Raw genomic sequence first — 17258 nt, forward strand, 5'->3', positions numbered from 1 at the left:
ACTATACATAACTACTGTACAATAGAGACTACTGTACACTATACATAACTACTGTACAATAGAGACTACTGTACACTATACATAACTACTGTACAATATAGACTACTGTACACTATACATAACTACTGTACAATATAGACTACTGTACACTATACATAACTACTGTACAATATAGACTACTGTACAATATAGACTACTGTACAATATACATAACTACTGTACAATATAGACTACTGTACAATATACATGACTACTGTACAATATAGACTACTGTACAATATACATGACTACTGTACAACATAGACTACTGTACACTATACATAACTACTGTACAATATAGACTACTGTACACTATACATAACTACTGTACAATATAGACTACTGTACACTATACATAACTACTGTACAATATAGACTACTGTACACTATACATAACTACTGTACAATATAGACTACTGTACACTATACATAACTACTGTACAATATAGACTACTGTACACTATACATAACTACTGTACAACATAGACTACTGTACACTATACATAACTACTGTACAATAGAGACTACTGTACATTATACATAACTACTGTACAATATAGACTACTGTACACTATACATAACTACTGTACAACATAGACTACTGTACACTATACATACCTACTGTACAATATAGACTACTGTACACTATACATAACTACTGTACAATATAGACTACTGTACAATATACATGACTACTGTAGAATAAAAAAGAAGAAAAAAAATAGCAAATATATTAAATGATTACTTATCACAGGTTTTTATAAAGGAGGACAAAGACAACATGCCCCACATGTCGACCTCTTCCTATCCAATTTTAAATAACTTTAGCGTAACAGAGGCAGAAGTGTTAAAGAGACTAGGAGCTCTTAAAATAAACAAATTATTATTATTTATTTCTTAGCAGACACCCTTATCCAGGGTGACTTACAATTGTTACAAGGTATCACATTATTTTTACATACAATTACATTATTTTTACATACAATTACCCATTTATACAGTTGGGTATTTACTGTATCTAAGTAAAGTACCTTGCTCAAGGGTACAGCAGCAGTGTCTCCTATCTGGGATTGAACCCACAACCCTCCGGTCAAGAGTCCAGAGCCCTAACCACTACTCCACACTGCTGCCCCTGGGTCAGATGAGATCCTCCTAATAGTACTTAAAGAAATGAAAGAAGTTATTTACAAACCGCTAACCAAGATCATGCAACAGTCTCATGACACAGGGGTTGTACCGACAGACTGGAAAATAGCAAACGTAATACCAATCCACATAAAGGGAGACAAAACCGAACCAGGTAACTACAGATCATTAAGCCTGACTTCTATTATATATAAACTTATGGAAACTATAATAAGATCTAAAATGGAAAATTACCTCGTTACAATATCCTGGGAGACAGTCAGCATGGTTTTAGGAAAGGGAGATCGTGTCTAACTAACCTGCTTGACTTTTTTGAGGATGCAACATCGACAATGGATAACTGCAAAGCTTACAACATGGTTTATTTAGATTTCCAGAAAGCTTTTGACAAAGTCCCGCATAAAAGATTAATTCTCAAACTGAACGCAGTAGGGATTGAAGGAAATGCATGCACATGGATTAGGGAGTGGTTAACATGTAGAAAACAGAAAGTACTGATTAGAGGAGAAACCTCAAAATGGAGTGAGGTAACCAGTGGTGTACCACAGGGATCAGTATTAGGTCCTCTGCTATTCCTAATCTATATTAATGATTTAGATTCTGGTATAGTAAGCAAACTTGTTAAATTTGCAGACGACACAAAAATAGGAGGAGTGGCAAACACTGTTGCAGCAACAAAGATCATTCAAAATGTAGACAATCTAGACAGCATTTAGAACTGGGCAGACACATGGCAAATGACATTTAATAGAGTAAAGTGTAAAGTATTGCATGCACGCAATACAAATGTGCATTATAAATATCATATGGGAGATACTGAAATTGAAGAAGGGAACTATGAAAAAGACCTAGGAGTTTATGTTGACTCAGAAATGTCTTCATCTAGACAATGTGGGGAAGCTATAAAAAAGGCCAACAATATGCTCGGATATATTGTGAGAAGTGTTGAATTTAAATCAAGGGAAGTAATGTTAAAACTTTACAATGCATTAGTAAGACCTCACCTAGAATATTGTGTTCAGTTCTGGTCACCTCATTACAAAAAGGATATTGCTGCTCTAGAAAGAGTGCAAAGAAGAGCAACCAGAACTATGCAGCGATCTGATTCAAACATTCAAACATTCAATGTTGACCCAGGGGACTTTTTTGACCTGAAAAAAGAAACAAGGACCAGGGGTCACAAATGGAGATTAGATAAAGGGGCATTCAGAACAGAAAATAGGAGGCACTTTTTTACACAGAGAATTGTGAGGGCCTGGAACCAACTCCCCAGTAATGTTGTTGAAGCTGACACCCTGGGATCCTTCAAGAAGCTGCTTGATGAGATTCTGGGATCTCTTCAAGCATCAAGCAGCAAGATGGACTGAATGGCCTCCTCTCGTTTGTAAACTTTCTTATGTTCTTATGTTCTAATATAGACTACTGTACAATACTGTACAATATACATGACTAATGTACAATATAAAAAAGAGCAAAACAAACCTATTCCATAAAAGTTTCCCATAGTGAAAGCATTCGAGTGAAAACAGGAACAGTATGGGAAAGCATATTTAAAAAAAACTGTCCCCTTGTAAACTTTTCTAAGTGATTATATCCATGTGAGCAGCACTGAAGAATCGGGAGAGTTACTCAATCTGTATCCTGCTGGAGAGTCTGACAGAGAAGCCATGAGCCATGTATAATGAGATCAGGCTGCTGGAGGGCTTTGAGTGGTAATACTGTGCTGAGACCAGGCTTGTGATTCACACTGCACACAAACCCCATTCATATTCACAGCACCTCTTTGTCCCATAAGCCCCTTTGGGGAATGATCTGCTAATCACAACAGTGAGGGTCTTTAATCCAGTTTTATAAGGTTCCTCTTTATTATTTATTTATTTAGCAGACACCTTTATCCAAGGTGACTTACAGAGACTAGGGTGTGTGAACTACGCATCAGCTGCAGAGTCACTTACAACTACATCTCACCTGAAAGACGGAGCACAAGGAGGTTAAGTGACTTGCTCAGGGTCACACAATGAGTCAGTGGCTGAGGTGGGATTTGAACCGGGGACCTCCTGGTTACAAGCCCTTTTCTTTAACCACTGGACCACACAGCCTCCTATATTAGATGTATTTGCTGTGAAATGTTGGCTGAGACAGAGAGTTGTTGTTCTTGCTTTTAATAAGACTCAGATTTCCCTGTTATGCTGTCTTCTATATATGCCTTTATGCATTGCACACATAATGCATTAACCCAAAGGAAATGACGGTTGTGTAGTGATGGTTGTATATTGATGGTTGTACAGTAATGGTATAGTGATGGTTGTATAGCGATGGTTGTACAGTAATGGTATAGTAATGGTATAGTGATGGTTGTAGAGCGATGGTTGTATATCGATTGTTTGTACAGTAATGGTATAGCGATGGTTGTAGAGCGATGGTTGTGTAGTGATGGTTTTATAGCGATGGTTGTACAGTAATGGTCTAGTGATGGTTGTATAGCGATGGTTGTACAGTAATGTATAGTGATGGTTGTGTAGTGATGGTTGTATAGCAATGGTTGTACAGTAATGGTATAGTGATGGTTGTACAGTAATGGTATAGCGATGGTTGTATAGCGATGGTTGTACAGTAATGGTATAGAGATGGTTGTATAGCGATGGTTGTACAGTAATGGTATAGCGGTGGTTGTGTAGTGATGGTTGTACAGTAATGGTATAGAGATGGTTGTACAGTAATGGTATAGCGATGGTTGTGTAGTGATGGTTGTACAGTAATGGTATAGAGATGGTTGTATAGTGATGGTTGTACAGTAATGGTATAGAGATGGTTGTATAGCGATGGTTGTACAGTAATGGTATAGTGATGGTTGTGTAGTGATGGTTGTACAGTAATGGTATAGTGATGGTTGTATAGTGATGGTTGTACAGTAATGGTATAGAGATGGTTGTATAGCGATGGTTGTACAGTAATGGTATAGTGATGGTTGTACAGTAATGGTATAGCGATGGTTGTATAGCGATGGTTGTACAGTAATGGTATAGCGGTGGTTGTGTAGTGATGGTTGTACAGTAATGGTATAGTGATGGTTGTACAGTAATGGTATAGCGATGGTTGTACAGTAATGGTATAGCGATGGTTGTGTAGTGATGGTTGTACAGTAATGGTATAGTGATGGTTGTGTAGTGATGGTTGTATAGTGGTGTGTGACAGGGTACTCCCTGCCCGTGTATATTTTGTGTTATTTTTGTATTTGTTGTATTATTTAAATGTACTGTTTTGTGTGTAAAAACTCGCCATTTTATTATTATTTTTTAAAGCCTGGATGGGGAATTCTAACCCCATAAAATCATGACAATGCGTGGTCAAGAGTGAGAAACTGGCTGTTGACCACACATATGATAAAACCCGCGCCGAATGTGGTTCAGGGGTACATTAGGTCATTGATGACCCCTTCACCACAATATAAAAGACCTGCAGCTTTTGCTGAACGGGGTTGATTGTTCAGGAGTGGAGAACGGGAGTGAGACAGAGAGAGCAGGTAAAATAATAACTATAATAAAACAATTGCTACTCGTGCTGGAACTACCAGCACGATACTTGTTTGTTGTTAGTGTTTTGTTTGTCTGTTTATTTTGGCCATCGCGCCTTTTGCATTGTAAAGTGTTTTGTTTCTGTTTAAACCTTTTATTTATTATTAATAAAACGTGCAAGCAGCGCTTTCATTCATACCCCAGAGCTGTCTGTATCTGTCTTCTTCCAGGTCTGTAACATCACACCACCCAGCCAGCCGGCCACACTGTGGTTGTATGATGCTCTGTGAAGGAAAGGATTGGGAGAGTTAGACGAATCCCTAAAGAGCTGAGGACCAGGGTTAAGAGAACTGAATCTCACCTAGAACAAGGAGGGGTTAAAGTGATTGTAGCTAACAAAATCATTCCATACATTTTACCCATTGTGTACTTCCATTAGCTAAATAGGTCTCAAAGGTGCAGTTTTTAAGAACATAAGGATATTTACAAATGAGAGGAGGCCATTCAGTCCATCTAAGCTCCTAGTAGCTGATTGACCGCAAAACTTTGTCAAGCTCGGTCTTAAAGGATCAAAGTGATTCAGCATCAACAACATGACTAGGTAACCCATTCCGTACCCTCACCACTGTGTGTGAAGAAGTGTCTCCTTAAGCAACGTGACTAGGTAACCCATTCCATACCTTCGTCAATCTCTGTGTGAAGAAGTGTCTCCTTCCCTCTGTCTCCATTTCATTTCCAACTCCTCTAGTCCTGGTTTTTGTGCTACGCTTAAAGTATTGGTTTGGGTTAACTTTGTTCTAGGCTAAACAGATTCAGTTCTTTCATCTTCAGAACTCATTGATCCTGGGATTAATCTGATTGCACTTTGTTGAACTGTCTCCAGGGCCACAATGTCCCTTTGGTGCTGTGGTAACCAGAACTCGCCAGTGCATTATACAACCTCATCATAACCTCTTTGGTTTGTGCACTTTCGGTAACCAATTATTGAGTTTGGCTTTTTGATTGCGTCCCGTCTGGTTGCTGACAGTGGTGAGTCCTGCAACACCAAGGTCCTTTCTCTTGGTGGGTCTGTTCTAGTTTCCCCCACCCACCTTTGAGTCTTCTATTCCAACACATATACCACACCGGTAAGGTGTAACAGAGATATCAGCAGCCATAAACATCTGCAGCTTTGCAGGCCTCCTTGTGTAGTGTTGAAGCTTGTTTTTGTGTTTGTGTCGCAGGCCCTCTGTCGCCCTCATGTGGCTCTACGTGGTGGTGCTGCTGGCATTGCTCTGGGTGCTGGGCTGGCTCTGGAGGGACAGTCTGCTGGTTGGTAAGATCTCCGAGAAGTTTGTTTTCGTGACAGGCTGTGACTCCGGCTTCGGGAATCTGCTGTGTAAGAGATTGGACCGGCAGGGATTTCGGGTCCTGGCGGGATGTCTGACACAGAAAGGAGCCGACGATCTGCAGAGGAGTTCCGGACCCAACCTGAAGACTGTCCTCCTGGACGTCACGGACAGCGCCAGCGTGCAGAGGGCTGTGGAGTGGGTGCAGGGGGAGGTGGGGGAGAGAGGTGAGTGAAGGGGGGTGAGCGAAGAGAGAGAGAGGTGAGTGAAGGGGGCGAGGGGTGAGTGAAGAGAGAGAAAGGTGAGTGAAGGGGGAGAGGGGTGAGTGAAGAGAGAGAGAGGTGAGTGAAGGGGGAGAGGGGTGAGTGAAGAGAGAGAGTGGTGAGTGAAGGGGGAGAGGGGGAGAGAGGAGGATTGATGTCTTTAAAGGAGTTGACTAAATGAACCTGAACCAACACCTTCACCAAAACACAGAAACCTTCAGAGCGTGGCGAGGGTGTGGAATGGTTTATCTAGTCATGTTGCTGAGGACGAATGGGGAGAGAGGGGAGGGAGAGAGGTGAATGGAGAGAAGGGAGGAAGGTGGAGGGAGAGAGGGGAGGGAGGAAGGTGGAGGGATAGGGAGGAAGGTGAAGGGAGGGAGAGAGGGGAGGGAGGAAGGCGGAGGGAGAGAGAGAGTTAGGGAGGGAGGTGAGTGGAGAGAGGGGAGAGAGGTGAATGGAAAGAGAGTAGGGAGGAAGGTGGAGAGAGAGAAGGAGGGAGGGAAGGAGGGAGGGAAGAATGTAAAGAGAGGGGAGGGAGGTGAATGGAGAGAGGGGATGGAGGAAGGTGGAGGGAGAGAGAGGGATGGATGGAAGGAGGGAGGGAGAGACAGTGTGAGGGGGTGGAGGGAGAGAGGGGAGGGAGGAATGTAAACAGAGTGGGGAGGGAGGTGAATGGAGAGAGGGGAGGGAGGGAGGGAGGGAGGTGAAGAGAGAGGGGAGGGAGGTGAATGGAGAGAGGGGAGGGAGGGAGGGAGGTGAAGAGAGAGGGGAGGGAGGTGAATGGAGAGAGGGGAGGGAGGGAGGGAGGTGAAGAGAGAGGGGAGGGAGGTGAATGGAGAGAGGGGAGGTAGAAAGGTGGCAGACAGGGAGAGATCACATTGATAGAAAGCTCCACTGTGGAAGTGGAAGCAGTAACGTGTTTGTCTCTCAGGTCTCTGGGGGCTGGTAAACAATGCCGGCCGTTCTGTTCCCATGGGCCCCACCGAGTGGATGCGGATGGAGGATTTCCACAGCACTCTGCGGGTCAACATGCTGGGCGTGATCGAGACCACTCTGGGCTTCCTGCCTCTGCTGAAGAGGGCCCGCGGGCGCGTGGTCAATGTGGCTTCAGTGCTGGGCAGGCTGGCAGCCAACGGGGGGGGGTACTGCATCTCCAAATTTGGCGTGGAGGCCTTCTCCGACTGCCTCAGGTACACAGACTGCTAGCTACTAGAAACTGTCCGACTAATCGCACGCTTCAATCTCAAAGCTGCAGCAGCAACAGTAATATCAGGGTGTGTTTAAACTGTAGTTTCAGAACATTCATAAATGGTTTTAAATATACGGCACAAACATGTTACAAAACTGTACAAACAGAGCACAAGACATTATCAAGAAAAAATGTTTTCCTCACGACTCGTCGACTATTTGTACCTTGACTATTCAATAAGTAGCCATACTGGTCAGTACAGGGCATATTGTACACACTGCTATAGGTGCTATAGACATGTGTAGCACAAGCTAGATTGGCAAGTAGTAAGTAAGAACCAGCGCCATCTTTTGATCAAGTTTTTTGGATTTGCTGGCAAATATACACAACGTATATAACAACATATTGGCTAAACTAGCATATAGATGTCTATGGCAGGCAACTTGAACTGATGAGCAGTTCCTGAACTCAGATTAAAGCACCTGAACACAGTGTTTGTATATTTTTAAAACTATATATATAAAAAAAACAGTAGTACTTCAATGTTTTGTTATTTGATAATTAACTCATTTGGTTAATTCCTCTCCTCCCCTCCTCCTCTCTTTCTCTCCTTTATCCTCCCCTCCTCTCTCCTCTCCTCTCCTCTTTCCTCCTCTCTCCTATCCACTCTCCACCCCTGCTCTCCTTACCTTTCTCCTCCCTCCTCCACTCCTCTCTCCTCTCCTCTCCTCCTATCCACCCCTGCTCTCCTCTCTCCTCTCCTTCTCTCCTCTCCTTCTCCTCTCCTCTCTTCTCACCTATCCACTCTCCACCCCTGCTCTTGTCTCTCCACTCTTTTCTCCTCCCCTTCTCTCTCCTCCTCTCCCCACCCCTGCTCTCCTCTCTCCTCTCCTCTCCTTTATCCTCCCCTCCTCTCCTCCTCTCTCCTATCCATTCTCTACCCCTGCTCTCCTCTCTCCTCTCCTTTCTCCTCTCCTCCTCTCCTCTCTCCACCCCTGCTCTCCTCTCTCCTCCCCTCCTCTCTCCTCTCCACTCTCCTACCCCTCCTCTCTCCTCTCCACTCTCCACCCCTCCTCTCTCTTCTCCTCTCTCCTCCCCTCCTCTCTCTTCGCTCCACCCCTGCTCTCCTCTCCTCTCTGATGCAGGAGAGATATCCACTACTTTGGGATCAAGGTGAGTATCATTGAGCCTGGCTTCTTCAGGACGGCTGTGACGAGCCTCGAGCCCATTGAGAGAGAGCTGCACAGACTGTGGGAGCAGCTGAGCCCGGAGGTGCGGGAGAGCTATGGAGAGAAATACTTTGACAAGTGTGAGTACACTATTTAGGCTTCTACTTTTCAATTATTTTTTTCAGGGGCACATAAAATACAGTAAGCTCGCTCACCTTTGAGTAAGGTATTTATTTTTGAGCCAATTCTTTATTGAAACATTATGATTATTATTACAGGACCCTTGCTAATGTATTCTTTGCTTCTGACTAGCACCTGAGCAGAGCATCCAAGCTAAGGAAAATCACAGTAAATGAAACGGCTTACCTATTGACTTTGGATTAGCACCGCCCCTCTCAATCATCGCATCAGCTCAGCTGGTCAGAAATGAGTCAGAAATGGAAAGTAGATATCTGTTCTATAATTAGCAGGTTTCATGATGTTCCAATGAAGAACCCCAGTCAAGTGCTCTGAAAGATGAATGATTTACTGTATTGAGGTATTTTGTGAGCCCCTGAAAAATGAAAAGAAGCAAGCATGTTACCATGGTAATAAAACATTTGCTTGTATACTTGAAGTTCATATGGCACCTTGAACAGCTATAACATCCACAACTATTAAACTCTCAACCACGCTGAATTTAGAAAAACTGAAAGAAACTTCAATGACAAACGTTTCCACCAGAAGTCTTATTCAACATTTTGTGTGTCCAATTATAATTCCCCTTTTTTTAAGATGAAACATTTGTCAGTGAATTTTAGCTGTTTATGTTTCTATATTCTTACCAAAAACAGAAGAATTCAAATAAACTTTTTTTTTCTTTTTTTAAAGAGCAAGTTAATATAAAGAAAAAAATGCTGACATGAACCTTTATGTATGGGGAAAAATAGTTTTTAGTCTTTAGAAATATAGACTATATAAAATAACACATGGGTTAAAAATATTATAATACCAATAACACGTCTCTGTTTTATTGGGACCAATATTATTATCCAGCCATTACACACAAAACACAATATTCCTCCGCCCAGGAGAGCAACCACCAAGAAAAGGTGTTAAAACCAATCCTCGCCCAGGACAACTGGAAGCTGCTAGAGACTGGAAAATGCTGGCAGATGTTAGTCAGCGGCTTATTTTTCCACCTGAGATTGCCACCACTAACCTTCGACCAGATATTGTCTTGTGGTCTGGATCAGCACGCCTTGCTCACCTGGTAGAGTTAACAGTGCCATGGGAGGATGCTGTAGATGAGGCGTATGAGAGGAAGAAACTGCAGTATGCTCAACTAGCCACTGAAGTGGCACAGCGAGGATGGAGAGTCCGGGTTTACCCAGTGGAAGTGGGTTGTCGAAGATTTGTGGCACACTCTACAACCGGTTTCTCAGAGATGTCGAATTCAGTGGCCAAGAGTTGCGTCGCACAGTGAAGAACTTATCTGAAGCAGCAGAGAGGAGCAGCAACTGGCTGTGGTTGAGACGGAAAGATTCTGGCTGGGGATCTCAAGCACAATAGAAAGAAAGAAACGCTGATGTACAGGTAAGTAATCTGGGCTGAGTTGAGTGGGGGACGGAGGGGGGTGAAGCTGGGACGCCAGAATCACCATCGAGCCCTCTTGAGGTGTCGTGGGCTAGTCGACGAAACACTGAGGATGGAAGGTACCCACTTGAAAACCCCAGAGATGTACCCTACTTAGCTCAATCCAGACGGTTGTCATGCTGATGCGCTGGGGAGGCAGCACTGTGGTTGATCCCCGGAGCCAGCATTGCAGCAATTGTGTGTGCTGATGCGCCAGGGAGGCAAAATAAGCTGATCCCTGAAGCCAGCATTACACTTCAGCCATTAACACCAGACAGAAGGATATCTACATCATCATATGGAAGGAAACGTAAATGGATGGAGACACATATGGATCACATTAGTTTACTGTAAAGCTACGTCTTAGTTGGTGCTTATCTTGGCGAGAGCCGAGTTCAAATCAGCATGAAGTTTTAACATCTACTCTCGTGTAATGGAAATCATGAAGATCTGGATCGTCCAGTGACTGCTGTGAATAGTGCAGCTGGCAACAAGGGAAAGACCTTGTGACAGCCTGGAGAGACAGCTGACAGGAGGAAAGAGACCCCATTGGGGCTGGTAAGGGTTAGCTACCCTTGTCGGCAGTATCCAGCTCTGTGTTTACAGGATGCTGGAGACACCCACCCAAGGCTTCTAAGAAATTAAAGAGAAAAATACCCCTAGAGTCTGCGAGAGCGGGGGCGGAAGATGACTCAACGTTGGACAACACGGTTAACGACTTAGGAACGGAAACGGATATAAGTATGGAGAGTACTTCACAAAAGACTAGTTCAAGATCTGCAGTTAGCAAAGACATGGAACTCCATAAAAGATAAGCTTGCAACATTGCGCAGAGCTGAGCACCTACGGAAACGCTACAAAAAGAAGGAGCGTGCGAGAGCTAACTTTTATAAAGACCCATTCAAATTTGTAAAGAAGTTATTCACCAGTGAGAAGAATGGCACACTAAAAGCATCTAAGGTTGAGCTGGAGAGATATTTGGAGGAAACACATACAGATTCAAAAAGGCAGGAGCCTATGTCAATTCCGTCAGACATCCCACCTATCAATCCACCAGAATACCAAATGGAGGACTGTGCACCTAAGTGGAAAGAAGTAGAGCAAGCTGTGAAAAAAGCAAGGGCGTCATCATCTCCATGGCCTAATGGAGTTCCGTACAGAGTGTACAAGAGTGCTTCAGGAGTTCTACAAATTCTGTAGAAATTGATGAAAGTGGCATGGGAAAAACAGGTTGTACCAAGAGCATGGCGCCAAGCAGGTGGAGTCTTTATACCTAAAGAAAAAGATTCTACAAGCATCAGTCAGTTTCGCCCTATTTCCCTATTAAACGTAGAAGGCAAGATTTTCTTCAGCATTATTGCTCAGAGATTGTCAGCTTACCTATTAAAGAACTGCTTCATTGACACTTCAATACAAAAAGCGGGCATTCCAGGTTTCCCAGAATGCTTAGAACACATCAGTGTGATCTGGCAACAAATGCAATCAGCTAAAAAGAAGAGGAAGGAGCTCCACGTGACATTCCTGGATTTGGCTAATGCATATGGTTCAGTGCCACATGAACTACTTTGGGCAGCATTTGATTTTTTCAGTCTACCAATGACAATAACAAATTTAGTGAAAGCCTACTTTGGAGATTTGCAATTTAATTTTTCAACTTCAGAATTCAGCACTACATGGCAATGCCTAGAGGTTGGAATAATGGCAGGATGCACCATTTTTCCACTGGCTTTTACCATGGCAATGGAAGTAATCATTAGGGCATCAAAATGGGTATTAGGAGGAGAGCTCTTGGCTTCTGGAATGCGACTACCACCAATTCGAGCATACATGGATGACATGACAACCATGACTACAACAGTAGCCTGCACTAATCGGTTATTGGGCAAATTAACCAATAACATTGAATGGGCACGAATGCAATTCAAGCCCACTAAATCAAGGAGCATCTCTATAATTAAAGGCAAAGTAGTAGATAAAACATTCTTCATTAATGGTGAGGCAATACCAACAGTGTCTGAGAAGCCAGTGAAGAGTCTTGGGAGATGGTACGATGGGGATATAAAGGACACAGTTCGTGTAGGAGAAGTTAGACAACAAGCAGTGGAAGGGTTGAAGAGCATAGACAGCTGCGCTCTACCAGGTAAACTAAAACTCTGGTGCTTTCAGTTTGGTCTACTGCCGAGGTTGCTGTGGCCACTGACTGTGTACGAGGTTTCTTTGACAACAGTAGAGAAGCTGGAAGCTTTAATCAGTTCATACATCAGGAAATGGTTGGTAGTTCCACGCTGCCTCAGCAGAGTGGGACTTTATGGTAAAGGAATACTGCTACCAGTCTCTGCTCTAACCGAGGAGTTTAAGTGCGCCAAGGTCAGACTGGAAATGACATTAGTAGAGTCACGCAACAAATGCGTAAGGGAGGCAGCACCTGTGTTGAAAACTGGAAGAAAGTGGGCGGCAAAGAAAGCTGTGGAAGATGCAAAGGCTGCCCTTCGAATTGGTGATATCATGGGGCAAGTTCAGCATGGAAGTGGGGGTCTTGGTCTCAGTTCAGCTCCTCCTACATGGCACAAGGCAGCCCCAGCTCAAAGGAGGAAGCTGGTAGTCAACGAGGTGCAAAAGCAGGAGGAGAGGATGAGGTGTATAAAGGCCATTTCCCAGGCCAAGCAGGGAGAATGGATGAGATGGGAGAGTGTGGAACAACGCAAGATTGGCTGGCAAGACCTATGGTCAATGGAAAAGAGCAGGATCAGTTTCCTCATCAGGTCAACATATGATGTTCTCCCATCACCACAGAACCTAAACCTCTGGGTAGGAGAGGATCCCTCATGTCCTTGTGTTCATCACCTGCAACATTAAGGGACTGTAACAGGGGAGAGATCTGTGCTGACTCTGCTGGCGTGTTCACAGTGCTGCAGGAGGGGGGCGGCAGTCATCCAACAACCGCCTGTCAGTCATAGCCGTGACACAGGGAGGGGGGAGAGTGGGTGTGGACTCTCCCTCTCTCTCTGAATGGCTGCGAGGCGGGTCTTGGGGAGATTGTTGGCCCTATAAGATAATGCTCTGCTGTTTCCTCAGGTCTGCCGTTTTAGACGCGCTGGAGGTGCGGAAAGTGCTGACCGGGAGCGAGGATCAGCGGAGAGAAAGGAGCCTCCGGATAGATAGAATTAGTGAGAGCGGGGTACCTTTGGGCAGAACCCCAGTAGTGAAAAGGCAAGCATAGCGAGCCGGTAGAGTAGGACGGAGATCCGGGTCGTGCGGGTAGCGGCGACCGGGATATTGTTGCCAAGGGCAGCACCTTTTTCTTTGAAGGTTTATTACTGTGTTTTATTTTCTCTTTTTCTTTGGTCTTTTGTTTTCATTGTTTTGTTTGAGGCACCTGCGAGTGCTACTGTCCGATCCCTGGTTTACCAGACTCCTGGTATTCTCCGTGGCTCTGTTTACCATCGGTGGTACGCAGACCACGGACCCACAGCGCCATCTGCGGGCTAAAGAAATCAACTCCCTGCTCCAAACAAAAAATAAAACTGGGCACCTGTGTGGTGACGCCAAATACACCTGTCTGTCTCTGCGTCAGTGAATTACCCACCACCCTTCCACAGGGACATTTTGACAGGATGTAAGGTGGCTCTTAGCCAAGGACGGTTTACTTGGCACCATGACCAGGTGCTGCGATGTTTGGCCTTAGCATTGGAAGACAAGCGTAACATGACCAATAAGTTGCCACCTGTTCCATCAAAACATTACACACAAAAGACAATATTCCTCTGCCCAGGAGAGCAACCACCAAGAAAAGGTATTAAAACCAATCCTCGCCCAGGACAACTGGAAGCTGCTAGAGACTGGAAAATGCTGGCAGATGGTGGTCAACGTCTTATTTTTCCACCTGAGATTGCCACCACTAACCTTCGACCAGATATTGTCTTGTTGTCTGGATCAGCACGCTTTGTTCACCTGGTAGAGTTAACAGTGCCATGGGAGGATGCTGTAGATGAGGCGTATGAGAGGAAGAAACACTCAACTAGCCACTGAAGCGGAACAGCGAGGATGGAGAGTCCGGGTTTACCCAGTGGAAGTGGGTTGTCGAGGATTTGTGGCACACTCTACAACCTGGTTTCTCAGAGACGTCGGATTCAGTAGCCAAGAGTTGCATAGCACAGTGAAGAACTTATCTGAAGCAGCAGAGAGGAGCAGCAATTGGCTGTGGTTGAGACGGAAAGATTCTGGCTGGGAATCTCAAGCACAATAGAAAGAAGGTGCCCACTTGAAGACCCCAGAGATGTACCCTATTTAGCTCAATCCAGACGGTTGTCATGCTGATGCGCTGGGGAGGCCGCACTGTGGTTGATCCCCGGAGCCAGCATTGCAGCCGTTGTGTGTGCTGATGCGCAAGGGAGGCAAAATAAGCTGATCCCTGGAGCCAGCATTACACTTCAGCCATTAATACCAGACAGAAGGATATCTACATCATCAAATGGAAGGAAACGTAAATGGATGGAAACACATATGGATCACATTAGTTTACTGTAAAGCTACATCTTAGTTGGTGCTTATCTTGGCGAGAGCCGAGTTCAAATCAGCATGAAGTTTTAACATCTACTCTCGTGTAATGGAAATCATGTGATAATACATTGTGACCCGTGTAGAATTCTCTTTGTACACAGAGGTACCCACTGAACTGGGCAGGAACATGGCAGTGGAAATAAGTCAATGTCAGGCAGGTCTCAAAACTGTAGATCCAAATACTAAATGGATTTCCAGAACTAGACCAGGCCCATCACGAGAAACACCTTGGTGAAGGAATAGACTCGTTACTGTCATTGTAAGCAACCACACAGTGCGGGGAGGCAACCACACAGTGCGGGGAAGCAACCACACAGTGCGGGGAAGCAACCACACAGTGCGGGGAAGCAACCACACAGTGCGGGGAAGCAACCACACAGTGCGGGGAAGCAACCACACAGTGCGGGGAAGCAACCACACAGTGCGGGGAGGCAACCACACAGTGCGGGGAGGCAACCACACAGTGCGGGGAAGCAACCACACAGTGCGGGGAGGCAACCACACAGTGCGGGGAAGCAACCACACAGTGCGGGGGAGAAACCACACAGTGCGGGGAAGCAACCACACAGTGCGGGGAAGAAACCACACAGTGCTGGGAAGCAACCACACAGTGCGGGGAAGCAACCACACAGTGTGGGGAAGCAACCACACAGTGCGGGGAAGCAACCACACAGTGCGGGGAAGCAACCACAAAGTGCGGGAAGGCAACCACACAGTGCGGGGAAGAAACCACACAGTGCGAGGAAGCAACCACACAGTGTGGGGGAGAAACCACACAGTGCGAGGAAGCAACCACACAGTGCGAGGAAGCAACCACACAGTGCGAGGAAGCAACCACACAGTGCGGGGAGGCAACCACACAGTGCGGGGGAGAAACCACACAGTGCGGGGGAGAAACCACACAGTGCGGGAAGGCAACCACACAGTGCGGGGAAGAAACCACACAGTGCGGGGAAGCAATCACACAGTGCGGGGAAGCAATCACACAGTGCGGGGAAGCAACCACACAGTGCGGGGAAGCAACCACACAGTGCGAGGAAGCAACCACACAGTGCGGGGAGGCAACCACACAGTGCGGGGAAGAAACCACACAGTGCGAGGAAGCAACCACACAGTGCGGGGGAGAAACCACACAGTGCGGGGAAGCAACCACACAGTGCGGGGAGGCAACCACACAGTGCTGGAAAGCAACCACACAGTGCGAGGAAGCAACCACACAGTGCGGGGGAGAAACCACACAGTGCGGGGAGGCAACCACACAGTGCGGGGAGGCAACCACACAGTGCGAGGAAGCAACCACACAGTGCGGGGAAGAAACCACACAGTGCTGGAAAGCAACCACATAGTGCGGGGAAGCAACCACACAGTGCGGGGGAGAAACCACACAGTGCGGGGAGGCAACCACACAGTGCGGGGGAGAAACCACACAGTGCGGGGAGGCAACCACACAGTGCGGGGAAGCAACCACACAGTCCGGGGAGGCAACCACACAGTGCGGGGAAGAAACCACACAGTGCTGGAAAGCAACCACATAGTGCGGGGAAGCAACCACACAGTGCGGGGGAGAAACCACACAGTGCGGGGAAGCAACCACACAGTGCGGGGAGGCAACCACACAGTGCGAGGAAGCAACCACACAGTGCGGGGGAGAAACCACACAGTGCGGGGAGGCAACCACACAGTGCGGGGGAGAAACCACACAGTGCGGGGAGGCAACCACACAGTGCGGGGGAGAAACCACACAGTGCGGGGAGGCAACCACACAGTGCGGGGGAGAAACCACACAGTGCGGGGGAGAAACCACACAGTGCGGGGGAGAAACCACACAGTGCGGGGAGGCAACCACACAGTGCGGGGGAGAAACCACACAGTGCGGGGGAGAAACCACACAGTGCGGGGGAGAAACCACACAGTGCGGGGAGGCAACCACACAGTGCGGGGAAGCAACCAAACAGTGCGGGGAAGAAACCACACAGTGCGGGGGAGAAACCACACAGTGCGGGGGAGAAACCACACAGTGCGGGGAAGCAACCACACAGTGTGAGGAAGAAACCACACAGTGCGAGGAAGCAACCACACAGTGCGGGGAAGCAACCACACAGTGCGAGGAAGCAACCACACAGTGCGGGGAGGCAACCACACAGTGCGGGGAGGCAACCACACAGTGCGGGGAGGCAACCACACAGTGCGGGGGAGAAACCACACAGTGCGGGGAAGCAACCACACAGTGCGAGGAAGCAACCACACAGTGCGGGGAGGCAACCACACAGTGCGGGGAGGCAACCACACAGTGCGGGGGAGAAACCACACAGTGCGGGGGAGAAACCACACAGTGCGGGGGAGAAACCACACAGTGCGGGGAAGCAACCACACAGTGCGGGGAAGCAACCACACAGTGCGGGGAAGCAATCACACAGTGCGGGGAAGCAACCACA

General features: G+C 46.4%; 1 protein-coding gene across 1 annotated transcript in view; it reads left to right on the forward strand.

Moving 5' to 3' along the window:
- The window catches only part of LOC117401139 (retinol dehydrogenase 5), a 39046-nt gene that overhangs the window by 17056 nt on the left and 4732 nt on the right, over positions 1 to 17258 (forward strand). The window contains exons 2-4 of the mRNA XM_034001643.3: positions 5924 to 6255; positions 7223 to 7481; positions 8626 to 8789. Of these exons, the coding sequence (XP_033857534.3) occupies positions 5940 to 6255; positions 7223 to 7481; positions 8626 to 8789 (739 nt within the window). The 5' untranslated portion in view covers positions 5924 to 5939. The remainder of the gene's footprint in view (positions 1 to 5923; positions 6256 to 7222; positions 7482 to 8625; positions 8790 to 17258) is intronic.

Source organism: Acipenser ruthenus, chromosome 42 (assembly GCF_902713425.1).
Source record: "Acipenser ruthenus chromosome 42, fAciRut3.2 maternal haplotype, whole genome shotgun sequence".
Taxonomy (NCBI): domain Eukaryota; kingdom Metazoa; phylum Chordata; class Actinopteri; order Acipenseriformes; family Acipenseridae; genus Acipenser; species Acipenser ruthenus.